We start from the raw sequence: 17,941 nt of genomic DNA, 5'->3' as shown, positions 1-17,941 counted from the left end.
CCTGAAGCGTTCACGATGGTCGAGACCAAGACGCTTGTATTGCCCGGTGACGGGACGGCCCTTGGTCCTGCCAATGCTTGTTTCTTGCTCTTCACGAGGAGACAAGACAAAATTGCATCAAAATCAGGCGTCTGAGAGACGCGCCGTTTGCAAATGTTCATCACGAGGAACCTCGCCCGGTCTGGATGCCTTGCCGGGGGGCTTTCCAACGATATTTCCTCGTGTAAAGCATTGCTTTCAGCATGTCCAGTCCGCCGCCCCACAGACGTCATCTTGGCCTTCGCGATTTTGAAGGAAATCGCCGTCAGGTGAATAGGCCGAAAAGAATTTCATGAGCGGAGGAGATTGCGTATAAAGAAAATCGAAATTCAGTCGTTGTGAGAAAAATAAATGGAAATTCCCTGAGCTATTCAGCTACCGCCCAGATGTCGTCCTTCAGCCTAGTCACCATCCTCTTGGTGTCCGGCCTCCGGGCCCTCGCTGCCGCCGTACCGAGTGCAGTGCTTGACGGCGTCATCCCCGGACAGTATATCATCCGTCTGAAGCCCGGTCTTCAACCTGCTGAATTCGAAAGCCACATGGTATGGGCGACGGGGGTACACAAGCGCAGTCCTGGACGGCGGGACACCACCGGCATTGAAAAATCATTCAACATCGGCGCCTTCAACGCTTACACCGGTAGCTTTGATGATGATAGCATTGCTGAGATCGGTGCTGGAGAAGAGGTGCTATCCGTCGAACCCAATCGCATTGTAGAACTCGACGCCTTTTACACCCAGTGGAATGCACCTTGGGGTCTTACAGCCTTGTCTTCGCCAAACCGCCTGCCAGACTCGAGCGATACCGGCTCATACGTCTATGACAGGTCGGCGGGGGAGGGCACGTTTGTGTACATGCTTGACACAGGCGTGCAAATCTCGCATCCCAACTTTGGCGGCCGCGCCGTTAGGGGCTACAACGCGCGGCCAGAGGAGGCATTCGATGACCTCGGCGGGCATGGAACCCACACCGCAGGTATCGTGGGGTCTCAGACGTATGGCGTGGTAAAAAAGGCGACAATCGTGGCTGTTAAGGTCCTAGCGGGCGGTGTAAGTGCGAATCCTTGCCGCGTCTGACAACCGCAAGTCTTGATCGGCGCTAACAAAAGCGCCACCACCAGGGCTTGGGCACTGTTGATACTGTTCTTGACGGGTACAACTGGGCTGTCAACAACATCACGCAGACGCCAGGACGACTGGGAAAGTCTGTCATTAGCATGAGCCTCGGTACTGGAACCCGTCCCTTTGAATCCTGTCGGCCCCATAATTGACATCTTATTTCAGGCTTCACCGTCAGCTCGCAGACGTCGGCTCTCGATGACGCAGTGAAAGCTGCGTATGATCTTGGAGTCGTGACTGTAGCTTCCGCGGGTAACTCGAACCAGGATGCAATCGGACGTTCGCCTGCAAGGGCGGAACAAGCATTCACAGTCGGTGCGGCGAACTGGGACCGGACCCGGGCGGCGTTCAGCAATTATGGGTCTTCGGTCAAGATATTTGGGCCCGGAGTCGGCATCAAGTCCCTTGGTCTCAACAACGGATACGCCACAATGTCTGGTACATCGCAAGCTGCGCCTTATGTCGCGGGCCTCATCGCGTACCTGATGTCCAAGGAGGGTCTCGCCACCCCCAAGGCAGTGTTGGACAGAGTGAAGGAGCTGGCTATCGATGGTGTGGTGCAGGACACGAAAGGCTCTGAGAATTTGCTTGCATACAACGGCCGGCAGGGCGTCATCCAAGGCGTTGCCCGCAGAGCCAAGAAAATTCGGCTGGTGGTGTAAGCCTACAGACACAGCGGTGCGTGTGAAGATTGGTTGACCGAGGAATGACGCAGATGCGGCATGGGCCGACGATCAGCCGTGTTGAAGAACGTCGAGATGATGTCCGAGAAGGACTTTGAATGGTTTAGCGGCGAGCCCGTAGAGCTCGCGTATCATATCATCAAGAGTTGCTTTGAATCTGACTCCAGCAACGTGGACCTGACTGGCTGCCTCACCAAGACACAATAAAATGACCTTACGGCACTCGTGAAAGGTAACTGCACTCGCCAGAGTACTGATTCCGTAAGGCACGTTATTTAAAGCGGCCGCTTGGTAAGCTCGTAAGTCCATGCCGGCCCCAAAGCGGGACGGGATTGACTGTGAGCGGCAGAGATGATGAGTGGTCGGAGGGAAAGTACTGCGTGAGAGTTGGGAGCTATTGGCAGCGGCAGCGGGTGTATTCTCCGCTGGCGGCCGGACGGAGGTTGAGGCGTACCGTGTTGTATGTAGGTGTGGTCTGTCGAGAAATGCGCACGTGCGGGTGAAGGTGCAGGCATGGGGCATCAGTGGTGGTCCATCGGTCGTGGCATCTCGATACCCCCTGGTCGCTCTCCACTTGCCGTTTCTCTCTCCCCTGGTCCATGTGGTCATTTCTAAATTCTGATGAGTCGTCCCCAAATGATCTCTGGAGACACATTTCCTGCAGGGCTTAGCCGCCGGGCAGGAGGGAGACTGCACAAACAAACAGCATAGCCACGAACGCCCAAGCCGTGCATTGTGCTAACTTGCTTCTGGAGTTATTAGTTGAGGAAAAGAAACATGGCCGAAGGCGTCGCCGACGCTATGCAGTAGGCCGAACGGGCGGGAGGGAGACGAAGGCAGAAGCGAACAGGCCGGGAAGGCGAAGGACGGAGAGATGCACAAAGAGGGCGAGCTCGGCGAGGAGAATGTGGTGAAGACCGAGAGAAGTGGTGGTGGTGGTGGTGGTGAAGGGCGAGGGTGCTTGGTGGGAGTGAGTGCGTGGGCGAAGACACCACGACCATGGAGGGAAGGAGTGGGGTTCGAACTGGAGGAGGGAGATCTGGAGACACACTGAAGGTGCAAGGTGCAAGGTGCAAGTGGACCGTGCTCTTTCCTTTTCCCCTTCTTTCTGGACTGGAGCGTGGGCCGGCCGGCCTTGTCCCTTCTTCGGACGCTGTTTCTAACCAGGAAGTCGCTGTCACCGCACAACGCACTTTCCCAAATCTCCCTCTCTCTGAGGCCACCTCATGTCAAGGTATCCGTAGGTATGAAGCATTCATTCGGCAAGAGGCGACGTCGTCCACGTCTCCTAGCCGCTTTTCTTTTTCCTCTTGGCTCTAGCTGTCTGGCTAGAGGCACCTTAGCTCCCCCCTTCAGCAATGTACCTCGAACGGCGTCTCTGCCATGCAGTACACGCAGTGCCGCAGTACCTCTCCCGTCGCACCAGAGGCACAACGACGAGTGCGGAAAGCGTCAGGTACCGATTGGGGCAAGTTCCCAACCAAAAAACCAATAACCCGCCCAAGTATCCTCTTCCACCCTTGCACCTGGCCGGGCCTGGCGCAACGGGTAAGGTACCTCCCGAGGCCAGTCGCCAGAGGGAAAGGTACGGATACTGTCAGGTACCTTGCCCTCTCATGCTCAGACAGGACAGACAGCTGGTGTCCCGTTACACCAAACCACGTACGACTGGCAAACTACTTGTGAGACGTCCAGTTTCCCCTCGTGCTCGCTGCTCGTTCAGCGATCCTCTTATGCTGGCTGGAGAAGGATGATGTTGCATATGCTCGCTCATTCATGTCATTTTCATCTGGTATCTCTTCGTTCAGTACACCTCAGTTACAGACACCAGAAATGCCTTGTCTGCTTCGGGTCTAGGTACGGCATGGTACGCACCACGCACCACGCACCACGCACCACGCACCACGGCGGCCGGATGCCTTGTCTCGCCTCCCACTGCCCTGGAGGATTGCATTTACTTGCCCGCCTACCTCACCTAGTAAAGAACAAACATTACTGCCACTTGCAGGAAACAGAGATGGGCCAGGCGCCGGCCAGACAAGATGGACGGACAGTGCTCTCTGTATTCGTACAGTACAAGACGACGAATACTCGCAACAACTATCAACCCCCGTCCATGTCCGACCCCGACCCCCGACCCGTCTCCATCGTGCCAGTTCCAACTGTCCAGTCCTTTTGTGTCCCATCTTTCACTGCTCTTGGCCAAGCTTGGGTGTGTTAGTCCCTGTTGGTTTGGCCTGGTCTCGACAGATTCCTCTCGGCACCTGTTCTTTTCACACAATTGCTTTCTTTTCATTCTTCAACTAGCCATCCATTCCGCGGGTGCCTTTGCTCGCCACTATCGGCCCTCTAGATAAGTCTTTGCGACGACGCGACTTCTGCCGTCTCCTGAATCACGTTTGCCATCCATCATAAGCATCGCGGATCCCTGATGCCCATCTCCAGCATTTCGATGCTACCTCATCCCGTCAGCCCGCCCATCGGTACATGCTCTACAACGACGACAGCCTGGGAAGCAGCTGCATGCATTGCAGTGCAGTACAGTACAGTAACGTCTCCCTCAAGCCCGGCGTGCTGCTGGTAACTGTCACTGCTTGAGATCTGCCTATAAACTGGCGGCACTTCCCTCCACCATCACCGCCGCACCACACCATAATCGAAGAAACATCCCGGTCCACGTCTGCTGCGTCTGCCCAGTACCAAGCCTCCCTCTAGCTCCTAGCTGCCTACGACCTCCACATCGCAACTCATCCCATCGCTTGGCTTCCTCTCTCGTGGATCTCGGTCTCCCCCTACCGCTACCACACCACGCATCACGCATCACGCACCACGCACCAGCATTCAGACACACCACGAAGACAGTACATTCGGCTCCCCCTCACCCCTGGTCCTTGTGGACCGAGCTACTGCGTAGTGCTTGCTGCTCCATCAACCACCAGTGGCCAGTGGCTTGTGTTGTACCTACTGCGAGTGTTGCGCCGCCGCCAGCTACGAGTGCCCAGGTCCACGCTCACACGCCTTCCGCCAGCCCTATATTACTCTATCGTCCGTCGCTCCTGGCCCCCAAACTCCTTCCCGCCGCGAGTCTCTTTCGAGCCCTGTCATCGCGCATAGAACCAGCAAAAACACACACACATACACTCCGAGCCTTACAAGACAAACGCTCCCCTCTCGGCGCTGGGGTTCTCATCATATAATCAACCAACGCTGCCCCCGAGTTGGCTTCTCCACCGCTCTTGGGCCTCGATCTCCATCGCTATCTCGACTTTCTTCTCCCACCCTTACCACGGCCTTAGTCATGTAAGTGTCTAGCGAACGAACCAAGGGATGACCCCGTCTCGTAGCAGATCCCTCCCCGCCGGGCCTGTTCCCCGTTAAGGCCGACCCTACGCTAGGCTTGAGTGCCCTGTCTAACCGCCGAAATCACAGACCACCCGTCATCGCGCCGACCCTTAGCGACCCTCTCCCGCCCGCCCACCTCGTCCGAAGAGCTCGCGATTTCCCTGCATTCCGTCCAAACTCCTATTTGCTTCAACTCTGCCACCGCAAGTCGTTCCTTGCTGCAATCGGACGAAATACATATTGTGCGGCCCCGAGCCCAAGGCCATGCATGCGTATGCGTATGCGTGATCCCTTCGGCTACAATTCGCATTCCCCCTAAATTCCCAACAATGTCGTCCCCAAACCAAGCCGATGCCAACTCGGCAAACTCAGTGTCTTCGTCCAGTCCGACCTCCGACTCGCAGCAAAAGCCCAAGAGGGCGCGAACCAGCAAACCCAAGGTCAAGACCGGTTGCAATAACTGCAAGTACGTCGCGAATCGCAGGCATTCCTTTCCTCGGAGAACAGCTTCTAACTTCCATCCTCAGACAACGGCGCATCAAGTGCGACGAGAAGAGGCCTTCTTGTTCCCAGTGTGTTCGCTCCAAGAAGATTTGCACGGGCTACCCACCGCCGAGTCGCAGCGCAAGACCTCACGAAGTTCTCGCCATTGCACCAAAACCTCTTCTGGCTGCTGCCCCGAATGGCGGGCCTCCCATCCGCTCATCAATCGAACTACCGCCTCGGAGAGCCCAGAAGTTGCAAGCACGACGCACAACGCCCCCTCAAACACCCGACTCCAGCGCCTCTGTTACACTCTACCGCCCAGCGGGCAATCTCCAGCTTTCTCAACAGGAGGGACTCTATTTCCAACTCTTCCGCTTACATACAGCGAATGAGCTGTCTGGATACTTTGACTCGGTGTTTTGGACTCGAACCGTTTTGCAGGAGTGTCACTCCGGGAACGCAATTCGCCATGCAGTGGTCGCGCTAGGTGCTTTGTACAAGACCCTTGAACAATCATGCGAGTCTCCGCCGGGATCGCCGTCCGATTCGTTCAGTCCCGCGGACGGGGCATATCGCCACTGGGAAGTGGCAGTCAAGCAGTACTCTGAGGCTATGAACTCTTTAGTCGATCTCAGCCGCGACCAAAAGTCTCACCGCACATTACTCATGGCCAGCGTGCTTCTAGCATGCTTCGACTCCTTCATTGGCGACCATAAACAGGCAATCAGGCAAATTCAAACAGGCCTTGGTTTGTTGGAAAAGCTCCGAGCTGAACGGAGGAGATCCTTCCTAGCCGTCTCTGAGGAGCCGGTCGAGGAGGAGCTCATCACCATGTTTACTAGGCTCGCGATCCAAGCGAAATCATACGACATGGCGTTCCATTTCCCAGAGCCGTTCGTGATCCGACTGACCCCTCAGAATCCCGAATACCCGCAGTCCCCGCCATCAGATGCTGGCAGCTCACCGTCATCCATGAGCTCTAGCTCCATGCCTGAACAATTCTTTACTCTGATGGAGGCGCGCAGTGCCTGGGACAAGCTTCTCGAGAAAATGCTTCGATTCACAGAAACTCTCTTCATCTACCAAAAGTCGACTGGCGCGAACGGGCCAATGGGAATCCTTCCGAAGTCGTTGAAGCAGTACGGAATGAGCTTCAAAGGCCAACTCGACGCTTGGTCTGAGGCTTTTGAATATCTACTTGAATCTCGCACAGCTCCTGGCGTCAGTCATCATGAGAAGGCTGGCATCGCTGTCCTGAAGATGTTCCAAATCATGAGCCAGATACTATTTCTCATGACTTATAGCGACAGTGAATCACAGTTCGACCTATTCCAGCCTCAGTTCAAGGCTATTGTCGATCTTGCCTCGGAAGTAGTAGGTGACGAAGAGAGACGAGCAGCGGCAAAGAGATGTCCCGATCCCGCTCTCTGCCCTCATCGACATGGTCACTCTCCGGACATCTTTGGCGGCAACGCATACAGCACATTTCACATCAAGCCCAGCTTTAGTGCCGATCTTGGAATCGTTCCTCCTCTATTTGTGGTGGCTACCAAATGCCGTCACTCGATCATTCGACGCCAAGCTATCCAGCTTCTGAGCAGCAGCGCTCGCCGGGAAGGCATGTGGGACAGTGAGTTGACGGCGCGCATCGGGCAATGGGTTGTGAATATTGAGGAAGAGGAGGACAAGATAACATCGCCGCCGCCTATGATGGGTCATTCGAATGGCAGTGCCAGGCAAGGCTCAGTCGACTTCGCTGAGGATGTACCTCTCGGACCTGGTGGCAATGCTCGCTGGGACGCCCGGAGGGACAGCGTCATTCCGGGCCTCATGAAGTCGAAGCGGTCCGTTCCTGAGGAGAAGCGCGTTATGGTCCGCGCCGTGGACTTCGATCTGAGGTCGAGGTTTGCCAACTTACAGGTTGGTACACGGGGCATCATTCCCGGGTCGCCAGACCTTAGATCCCGGGTGACCAAGTTGACGTGGTGATTGGGAAAATGGTTTTGGCTACACTTGTCCAGGCACGGCGTTCTGGTATTCTGCGATCTTATTCTTGATATACCCCGGCGATTTGCGAAGCACAGAGGTTGATATATCCCCCAACTCATCTACCCCATCTACCAACCATATCCATGCTATGATGACTTACGACTGGGGAACTTTTCCTAAGGAGGGTATAGAGGGTGAAAAGAGACGATTTGGCTGGCTGGCCAATCTGGATATGAGGCAATGCCACCGCCAAACAGAGGCGGTAGGCAGCTGCTGCATGTGATGGGAGTTTGGGCCATGGAAACGAAGGGTCAAAACTTGGACTGCGCAAGCAATAATAGTCCCGAAAATATATTGTCTGTTAATATCTATAACGTACAGCTCTTAATGTTGTGAGGCCGCCAAACTTGACAACTTCAAATCTTTTGGTCTCGATGATGTTGAGGAAGTTTCGAGCCCACCCAGTAGAGGGTTTCACAATACGAGAAAAAGCTTGGTCTCGATGATAATCATCATCACACAAATCTCGGATCGATCAGGTTTTTGAGGGCTAGCTGGCTCAACTCAGACGATATCCTTCAAGAGAAGAGGATGCTGTCCACTTTCACATGCGACGATTCCATCCGTGTCCAGTTGGTTTAAGCAGCAACGTTAAGCAGCAACGGTAACCAAGTTCGTCTAGCTTCGCATTGCTCTTAAGACGTCCTGAGTGAAATAGAGGCTGATATCGACAAGATTCGGCTCAAACTTGTGCGAGAAACGGGTGACCAACTCCATGTTTTGCAAGTATCGGAGTGTACACATATCATCATGACTTGGCAAATAGGGCAATGCTGACTTGGAGAAAAACACATAGGCACATGGTCAGCTTTCTTCACGCTTGCTTATCGCGAGGAATGGCTTGCAATGAGTCGATGATATTTGCTTCTCAACAGCAAACGACCGAAGACAGCTTGTTTCAGGTTTACCTAGGGCTAAGACCTGTTCAACTCGCCATAGAAGGCTCACACGACGCGTCTTTTGGCTTCGGTTGTTATGATCAAAGCTAGTTGGCCACAGAAGAAAAATGTGGCGTCCGACAAGGATTCTAACTCTGGTCGAGATCAAGCTTGTTTGAACATGTTACCCTGGTTCCAATTGAGTTCATAGCCAGAGTGTGTACTTAGTTATTCTCGGAACGAAAAAGTCTGCGTGATCGGTGACCAGAAAGCCGGTCCGAGACTTGTCGACAGGAACATATGTTATTTGTTTAATTGCAAGAACCAATGAGTGTTACTCGTTCGCCCCCTGAGTGTTCACATGCGTTTCCCGGCAACGACAACCTGGGATGTTGCTAGTTAACTGGAGATGGAAAATCATCATGGTTGAGGTGTTTCTGAGTGAGAGCACTTCGTCTACGCCTGCCTCCCTAGCCATTCATTCTGCGTGCTTGCAGAAGAATATGTTGTGAGAATCATGCCGCACATAATCGACGAGATTTCCATATTAGACTACTGTCTAGAAGTGATCGGTGTTGACTGTGGTGTAAACAAAAACTTTTGTCGCGGTGACATCCCGTGGGTGAGGGGCGGTATGACCCTCTTACTACCTACCCACCGACTAAAGTCGAGATTCCGTCCTCCGGCTCGTATTAGTGCCGTTCACGAAGATCTCTTTCTGCCATGATCCCAGGAATTGAGATGGACAATATTCTCAGAAAGCCCTTCCCTTCCTTGACCTGCAGGGATATTGTCCCGAGGTTTGTTTACATTTTCGAGAACTCAGCTGTTACCAGACGAGGGAAGGAGCCTCTTGCACGTTGTCTCTCTCAACTCTTGCAACTGCCTGCTCTGCCTGCAATCACTAATCACCTCTCAAACTGAACATACGACTGTCAAGCCCAGCATCCTCAATGTCAAACATCGTGAGAATTTGGCAGAATCTCACAGAAGCCACGACCAGCTCAAGTCTCAACGCGAGAGGGGGACGACAACAAAAGCAACCCCTCAGTGGACCTTACCTGGTCATGGAGAAAAACAACAAACTGCCAATGGTGGTTAGCACGAATCCCGCATAACAAAAGTTGGCAGCGGTCTCCTGGTAAGGCCAGGGCGGATACCGGTGCAATTGCCGCTGGCTTAGGCAAAAAGAAGAAAATGTTCTTCGGGGCACGACCGAATTTTTCACAAGATTGAGTGTGACTGGCGATCTAGAAGGCACCGGGTGGGAAATTGATGTGGGGGAATCACAGTTGTGGACTTGGTACAAGTTGGTAGATGTGGGTTAAGTAGAAGAGAAAAAAAAAAGTGAGCGATGTTCCTGTAGCAGCCACAGAGAGGACCCGCCCCAGGGTCTTAAAAGGACCCCTGATTTTCTGCAACGCCTTTCACGAGAGCTTAACAGAGACAAGCCAGAAAAGCACCCAAGAAATGGCTTTTCTTCGCTGCTTGGTGTTAGTGAGCAAGGCATCTATCTGCACCAGTACCAAAAAACGACATTCCTCATTGGGCCAGGCCTAGACAACATCCATGTTCATCACCAACCAGCTCTGTGGCTGCCCCGCCAAAATTCTCCGTCTCTGATCCAGTCGTTCTGCGCTGGCTGCATCGTTGCGCAACCTCTCATTGATGGGAAACCTGGACTAGGGTGGCCTCCTCCTCCTCCTCCTCCTCCTCCTCCTCTTCTGAAAACTTCGAGATCAACAGGGACGTGGGACGTGGGACGTACCCAATGACATCAGTCACCGCCTGGGAAAAAAAGACCGCCGACTAGGGAAGGCAGCGTGCAGGAAGCTTGCACCGAGGGGGAAATTTTTTCTTCTGGTCGTCGTCGAACCCCACGTCAGTCCAGTCGGGTCCCCTCGTCACCCGTCCGTCCCTCCTCATGCTGGGTGATGAATTTTTTTTTTCACGGCCCATCCATAATAAATCACAAAAGTGTTGTAATTCGTGACGATTTGCTAAGCAGACTGCACTTGCAATTCATATTTAAGCGGTGATCCCCAGTGCGAGGCGACCCCCTTCCCAGTTGTTCCTTCTCATCTTGCGCTGCCTGATCTTTCCTGCTACCCCTCCATAATCAATACCCCGCCACGGTGAAATCTCAAAAACACACTTGAGCTTCACCCTCACCACACACACTCACTCTCTTTTTAATCCTTTACCGATTCTTCATTACAACCGTCAAAATGGTCGAGATGATTGAGACTGGCGTCACCTACGAGGAGCTCGCCGACATCGAGCGCGAGTTCGAGCAGGTCGAGACTGAGATGCGTAAGTTTTTGCTCCCTCCCTCACACACTCGGTCATCTCCTTTCCTTTCGAGCCCTCAGAAAAATCTGTAATCTCACACGCCCTCCCCGCCTTCTAGTCCGCCGCCAGTACGAGCTCTCTCGCCCTCTGTACGAGAAGCGCGCCGCCATCGTCGCCAAGATCCCCAACTTCTGGGCCCTCGTCTTCGAGCAGTCTCCCCCGGAGATTGACGAGTACATCCAGCCCCAGGACGCCGCCCTCCTCCTGGCCTCCCTCAAGAACATCTCCGTCTCCCGCTTCGAGCTCGAGAACGGCCAGAACGGCGACCCCCGCTCCATCGCCATCCGCTTCGAGTTCGGCGACAACGAGCACTTTGAGGACAAGGTCCTCGAGAAGAAGTTCTGGTGGCGCACCTCCGAGAACTACACCGGCCTCGTCTCCGAGCCCGTCAACATCAACTGGAAGGCCGGCAAGGACCTGACCGACGGCCTCCTGACCGCCGTCCAGAAGGTCTGGGCCCAGGGCGGCCCCGTCCTCTCCGGCAAGGGCAAGCCCGCCCCCACCCCCGAGGCCCAGGCCCTCAAGGCCAAGATCGAGGAGACCGGCATGGGCGGCGTTTCCTTCTTCTGCTGGTTCGGCTACGTCGGCAAGCGCATCTCCGCCGAGGAGAGCGCCGCCTTCGCCGCCAAGGAGGCCGACGAGTTCAACCGCCGCAAGGCCGGCGAGAAGGTCGAGGAGAAGGCCGACGAGGACGACGACGACGACGAGGACGAGTTCGAGTACGAGATCTTCCCCGACGGCGACGACATCGCCACCGCCATCGCCCAGGACCTCTGGCCCGACGCGCTCACCTACTTCAGTAAGTTCATCCGCTCGCAGGGCGCCGCCGCCGCCCATGGTGATGGTGACAGAGACTTACTGTCCATGATAGCGCAAGCGCAGGAGGCCGGCGACCTCAGCGACGCCGAGTTCGAGACTGACGAGGACGACGACGATGAGGAGATGGGTGACGCGTAAATGTGCTTGGAAGGCAAGGAGAGAGAGGCGCGCGCGGTTGCAGCAATGATGTGATGACGTTTGGAACATTAGATGGTGATACCACATAATCAGTCAGCCCTTGGATGGGGACCAAAATCAAAAGCTTTTTCGTTTGTTATAACTACTACGTTCCACTATAAGTGACCTTGATATCCTTCATTTACAGACTGATTCTTATGCCGCCATCTCGTGCCTGGACAGTGGCCCATGTGAGCCAGCAGGCACGCCATAGTTCGCTGGCAGCTCGAGGAGATTATTAGAGTCCGCTTCGTGGGTCTCAGTAAAGGTCGGCACCCCATGGTTCCCTGGCAACTCGCTGAGATTGTTAGAGCCCGCTTCGTCAATTTCAGTAAAGGTCGGCGCCGTATACGCGGTGCCGACTGAGCCAAACTTCGACGACGGAGAAGAATCCTGTGGTGCTGCCGCTACCTGCCGCTTCCTCCGTCTCCTGAAGAACAACACCAGACCAGCAACGAGAACCAGTGCTGCGACTCCTCCAACGGCACCACCCACAATAGCACCGATATTAGGGCCTGATGGCTGAGGTTCCGTATCACCAGGCAATCCTACTTCGCTTGCTGTAGCGTTCGGAGACCCTTTATCGTTGATGAGCCACCAGTCGCCAACAGAAAGGGTGTTCAGGTCTCACTTACACTGGGAAAAGAGCGCCTTGAGTTCCGGAGATACCCAGTTAGCAACGTTACCCTGGCTGTACCAGTCTTTAACCACCTTGGGAGAGTCATAACCTCCCGCATTCGGATCGTAACGGTTTGTCCAGCGCAGTTCCGTCATGTCAAAGATGCCGAGACCCAAGGGCCATGGATCCGGCGTTGAGAATCTCTTGCCGATAAATGTTTCAGGAAGTAAACCGCCAACAGAAAGCATTTGTCGTCCGCCGATTACCGTACATGCGTGGTCTGCGCGTTGTGTCGAAAGGCTCTTGTTGTCTGCCTTGAAGAAATTGAACCCAGGAAGGCTAAGGATGTGGACCTCGTTCGAGGTAGCAAAGGTGTTTGTCTCCCGACCACCGTATATGAAGCTGTTCAACGGAGATTTGTCAACCTATTATCCCTTGAGTCGAGATACTGCACTAACATTTCGTAGGTGTTGTTGGGGCCAGGAGCGCCCGTAGTGCAAAACTTCTCTTTGCGAAACGGGACATCACCCGTAGTTTGCTGGTGATACCACTCGTCGCCTTCGAAATGGTGATGTCAGCTCGGGATCATGCTTACAAGTTGGAGATACGAACCATGGGGATCATAGACTGAGATTTTATCGAATGCCATCGCGTCCCATATTGAGAAACGAGTTGCTGACACAGGTGCCTCCCACCCGCCGAGGACGACGAGTAAGCCCTCGGGGCCGAACGGCACAAATTGCAGGGAGCCGCCCTTGAATGTTCCGTACTTACCAAACCTGCTGGATGAAATATTTCGCATCTCGCCGGATCGCATGTCAAAATACACGAGCCCAGGGGCAGGGCGGCCCTCGACACTTATGTTTCCTAGTGTTGAGTTTGATGGTTGACTTCCATTGTCGAAGTCGGCGTCCGTTCCCTGGCTAGTGTAGCCGCCAAAGTAGTAACCAACATTCTTGCTCTGGGAAAACGCTCCCTCTCTCGTCCGAGCGATAGCTAGGAGATTGGGAGGAGTTATGTCTTGCCAATTGCCTTCCCCCGTGTCGTCAGCTGTGAATCGCAATATCTTCTTATCCCAAGGCGTCGAGGTTCCCTTCCAGCCGCCCCAGGTGAAGAAGGCGTTCGAGGTAGGATCTTTCCAGATGGCTTGCCCGTTTAACATATATGGCCTGATTTTCGGGGTTGTTTTCATCGTGACGCTTGCGGGGTCCCACGGCTCAGTAAGGCCGATGGAGATGGTCGAGTTGACTACCACGCAAACCAGCGTCAGTTCCATCAAAGTTTTGAGAACAGAATTCTGCGTACCTGGCCATGATGGGTAACTGTAAGTTTCGTTGTACTCGCCTTCGTATTGCGAAACTTCACCTCCGTCTATGCAGACGTACTTTCCGATGGCAATGGCTTCGGGAAGTCAGCGGGTCCATTCTTGGGTAAGAATGCCGCGATGCAACTTGCCTGAACAGTATGCTCTTCGCAGGAAGCTGGATGCAGGTGGGGCATCAACCAACCCTCGAGGTTTAATGGCGGAATCCCAAGAAGGATCCATCCGAAGGGACGAAGCTGCTTGCCAAAGCAAAGGAGCCAGGGTTTGGTAACGCATTGATCACGATGTTCATGACAGCCTTTCAGGAGGACGTGGGTAGTAGCTCTCGCTGCCGCATGGGAGAAAGAGGCCTGTCCGCTGACAATGTTGGGAGACAGATGTCAAGGGACAAGAGGCTGAGGTTGCTGAGGCAGCTGAGACATGCTAATACGTTTCCGCTTTCCGGACTTGATGTTATGCGGCCTTAATCTCGTTATGCGACATCTAATATTGCAGGTAGTTGTACTGCCGACTTCCTCTTTGGGTACCGAGCCATGATCATGCTCACAAGCGGGCTTTCTGATGGATCCAGCCGACGGTAGCTTGCCGTAAGTGGGTTATAAGTGGTGTCAAGACTCAACGTTGTACTGCTGATTAGAAGAAAAGACTTCTGGTCAGCTGAGCTTGCTTCCAGTCTCACGAGCAACATAGGATAGGAGAAAGTTACGGTAGTCGCAGGCAGCGCTTGGCAGGTTACTTTCTTCTTGGAGGATTGGCGTTACTGTGAGAGTCAAGACTCGGACCGGCTTGATACTTGGACTGCGTCCAGCTTTGACAAAGTTTTGAAGCTCCCGTTCCGAGATACAACATTTTCCCCGTGTCCATTTTTCGTGCGCTGTATCTGTGCTGATATTACTTTCCTTTGGCTATCTAAAGTCTTGCCTACGACTCTTTGCCTCATGTGGCTCACTCTCCGCTGACAACTCGACTGGTATTGAGTGACCATGAACCTCAACCCGACCAGATGAGGTATCCATCTCCAAAGGACTGGACTCTCCATGAAGCTGGTGGTGCCCAAGCATATTGTGCTCTCCATAGGCTGTGGACTGTGAGCCATATTTTTGATACATCGAATCGGTAGCTTGGGGATCGTGCGGCGGGTGCCGGGGCGCCGCTGCGTATGACTTCTTGTGTTTGATGAAGACGATGGCAAGCCCAATGAGAAGTGCCACCCCGAAAAACCCACCAGCCACGGCGCCGGCGATGGTTCCGGCGGGTGGTGAAGATGAGCGGCTCTCATCGCCGTCATTAGACGTGCCGTTTCTATCAGGTGTCGCAGATGGGCCAGGAGATGGTAATTCATCCTGGGATGCTATTGCTTGGTAAGTTAGGTTTCCGTTCTGGGGTCAGACTCACTTACGCTTTAAGAAAAGAAGCTTCACGTCTTCATTTGCCCAGGAGACATTGTTCTGCCCCCCTCCCTCATACCATTGCTTTACTATCTCCGGGGATTCGTACGCCGCCTCATCAGCGCTGTACCCATCCTTCCAACGCATCTCTGTCAAGTCGAAGACGCCCAGACCATAAGGCCATGGGTCCGGTTGAGTCCATCGTTGAATGTAATCGAGAGTACTAAGACCGCCAATAGAGAGCATCTGCCTACGTCCCACCACAACACAGGCTTGATCATACCGTGGGGTCGAACTATCACCGGCTTTAAAGAATCTGAAGCCAGGAACGCTGAGCACGTAAACGTCGCTGAAAACATCCTGGTTACTACTCCAACCTCCGTAAATGAAACTTGCCTGGAGAGTCAGCGTTGAGCTGGTCACTGGAGATGTTCTCAATTGGAACAACAGTCTACTCACATCTCGAATGTGTTGTTTGGTCCCAAGACGCCTGTTGTACAGAAGCGCCTCCTCCTTGCCGATTTAGATCCAGTGGTGCTTTGGGTATACCATTTTTGGCCTGGGGTAGTGTCAGTCGAGACGCTCATGCTGAGAGATCATTTACTCACCTTTGATGTCGAACAAAGTGACCTGGCTGAAATCAATCTCCTCCCAACCGCCCTCTCTAGACGTTATAGGCGCCTCCTGACCGCCGAGAAAGAGAAGAACACCAGCGTCCCCGAAGGGCAGAAACTGCGAAGACCCTTCCTTGAAAGTCCCATATTGGCCAAATTTACTCGTCGTGTTCTTGATCTCTCCGGATGTCATGTTGTACGACACGAGTCCTGGGGTGGGAATGGACACATTCCAATCTGAGATGTAGGAGTCGCTCCGCCTCCTGACGATTCCCCCAAAATAGTATCCGGTATCTTTGCTCTGTGTGAAGGTTCCATCTGTTGGCCTTAACAGGTCTTCAAACGTGTTGAGGTTGGAAGGCGGCGACTTTGCCCACCTGCCGCCACCGCTACCGTCGGCCGTGAAACGCCAAATCTCCTTATCCGGGAGTGTTCTGTTATAAAACTTCTCACCTACCCAAGTGTAGAATTCATTTCCGGATGGTCCAAGCCATACGGACTGGCCATCCAGCTTTTGGGAATCTTTGGGTATCGAGTTCATGACAACAGATGAGGTAATCCAGGATGTTTTCAGACTTATAGAGATGGTCGAGTTTACTGGAGCGCGGTTCCCTTTGTGTCAGCGTTCTTTTCGTCTATTCAGCTATGGTTTGATCTGGGGGTTACCTTCACGAAATAGCCCGGTCAAGTCGGTGCGACTGACGTTGTTCAGAGGCGTCTGCGAGATCTCGCCGCCGTCTATATACACGTAGTCGCCCACGACAGCAGCTTAACCAGGTCAGTGGTTTCATAGTTACATGCTGAGAAGTAAAGAGGTCTTACCTGAGCACAAAGATCTTCGCACGAAACTAGACTTCGAGGGTAAATCTTGACGCTCCACGAGCCCTGATAGACTGAACAGGCTTAGACAATGCGCCCCAAATTGCCATCCATGACATGAGGCAAATGGAGATTCGCATCGTGTAAAAGCTTTCTGCACGACACATGATCTTCGAGAGTTTCCGAGGTGTTCAGGGACAGGTTTTAAGGAAGGGCGCCCAGAGAACAACCAAGTCAGCCTGAGACTTGCTCACTGGCAAGGCTGGGCATTCAAATGAAAGCTGTTTCAGGCAACCAAGACACAATGACATTGGAGGATTGAGCTATGATACAAGCATTCAAAAACAGTGGCGAGCTTACTTTAAGTACTGTTAGAAGCCACCAAGGCTGCCCAAGCCTGCTCGGCTGATTCTGATGTCTATGTTTCCTACATTACTCAACAATAGCAAGGTTACTGCCATGCGAAAAGTCTCATTGTTTGTAGTGAGTGCGCTGTTTAGAGGCATACAAGGATTAAAATTGTCATATCACTGCGAGTATGTAGCTTTGAAGTATAAGCGAATGTGTGGCTTTAAGCCGGCATGCCTCTGCCTGTTTAGTTCATGCTTCTTGCCGGAAGGGGAAAATGAAGGTATATACGGAAATTTTAACGCCTAATCTCGGATGCCAACCGAAGCCTTTCCAGTACCGAAAGCATCATATTGCTAGTTGAAGAAACCGGGACACGCTTCGTTTTTTCCAGTTCTTGAAAGCAGGGGGACGACGTTGTCAGTGGCAGTAAGACTGGATACCTAGTTTTCCCCCCCAAGCAGCTCAGAGTCCTACCAAAACGGTCCTTGGCTGTAACTTATCTCAACCCAAATACCCATCTATTAGTTTCTACTGAGTGCTATTTTGTCTCTGGAAGCTTTTGTAATGCCCCGAGTTTCGAAGGGATAACCACCTGCGCAACCCACCTTGTCACCTAATCAGCCTCGATGCTTGTGAGACAAGGGCTGGATGGCGATTTCCATTGAGGAATAGACGCCAAGAAGAAGGACATCGTGCGGTATGGACTGATCGACAAGGCGAGACTCTTCGTAGCTAGCAATGATCGCTGTCAGCCTTGTGTCGATTGGGTGACTCAGGGGTAGTAGGATAGCTTGTCTAATTTTCGGACCCAGGCCGAACACGCCTTTTGAGGAGTCTTCATCGCATTTCCTTCCTATTGCTCTTGCCCAAGTCAAAACTCAAA

At 53.3% G+C, this 17,941-nt stretch overlaps 5 protein-coding genes across 5 annotated transcripts; 4 read left to right on the top strand and 1 right to left on the bottom strand.

The window, feature by feature from the left end:
* Positions 1-425: 425 nt before the first annotated feature.
* On the top strand, positions 426-2,047 carry alp1-3 (Alkaline protease 1; the record flags this gene model as incomplete). The annotated part of the gene is made up of 4 exons (XM_032033850.1): positions 426-1,088; positions 1,160-1,265; positions 1,323-1,815; positions 1,873-2,047. 4 exons carry the CDS (start codon positions 426-428, stop codon positions 2,045-2,047), a joined length of 1,437 nt encoding a protein of 478 aa, XP_031886960.1.
* A 2,280-nt stretch (positions 2,048-4,327) lies between these two features.
* On the top strand, positions 4,328-5,296 carry CGGC5_v003591 (uncharacterized protein; the record flags this gene model as incomplete). Its single annotated transcript, XM_066151149.1, has 3 exons — positions 4,328-4,420; positions 4,997-5,140; positions 5,270-5,296. 3 exons carry the CDS (start codon positions 4,328-4,330, stop codon positions 5,294-5,296), a joined length of 264 nt encoding a protein of 87 aa, XP_066009473.1.
* Positions 5,297-5,511: 215 nt separating this feature from the next.
* Positions 5,512-7,657, top strand: atnN-12 (Aspercryptin biosynthesis cluster-specific transcription regulator atnN; the record flags this gene model as incomplete). The annotated part of the gene is made up of 2 exons (XM_032033851.1): positions 5,512-5,648; positions 5,710-7,657. 2 exons carry the CDS (start codon positions 5,512-5,514, stop codon positions 7,655-7,657), a joined length of 2,085 nt encoding a protein of 694 aa, XP_031886959.1.
* Positions 7,658-10,823: 3,166 nt separating this feature from the next.
* On the top strand, positions 10,824-11,904 carry CGGC5_v003589 (putative nucleosome assembly protein; the record flags this gene model as incomplete). The annotated part of the gene is made up of 3 exons (XM_032033852.1): positions 10,824-10,908; positions 11,006-11,746; positions 11,819-11,904. 3 exons carry the CDS (start codon positions 10,824-10,826, stop codon positions 11,902-11,904), a joined length of 912 nt encoding a protein of 303 aa, XP_031886958.1.
* A 195-nt stretch (positions 11,905-12,099) lies between these two features.
* Positions 12,100-16,847, bottom strand: CGGC5_v003588 (Kelch repeat-containing protein; the record flags this gene model as incomplete). The annotated part of the gene is made up of 13 exons (XM_066151148.1): positions 12,100-12,521; positions 12,579-12,964; positions 13,021-13,120; positions 13,175-13,810; positions 13,868-13,963; positions 14,836-15,237; positions 15,286-15,665; positions 15,734-15,833; positions 15,883-16,189; positions 16,346-16,485; positions 16,555-16,656; positions 16,711-16,736; positions 16,783-16,847. The coding sequence occupies 13 exons, from the start codon at positions 16,845-16,847 to the stop codon at positions 12,100-12,102; spliced, it is 3,162 nt and encodes a 1,053-aa protein (XP_066009295.1).
* Positions 16,848-17,941: the final 1,094 nt, after the last annotated feature.

The sequence above is a fragment of the Colletotrichum fructicola genome (assembly GCF_000319635.2).
Source record: "Colletotrichum fructicola Nara gc5 chromosome Unknown KSG_Nara_v1_contig02, whole genome shotgun sequence".
Taxonomy (NCBI): Eukaryota; Fungi; Ascomycota; class Sordariomycetes; order Glomerellales; family Glomerellaceae; genus Colletotrichum; species Colletotrichum fructicola.
The sequence above is the reverse complement of the archived record's forward strand: the minus strand, read 5'-3'. Positions and strand labels throughout refer to the sequence as shown.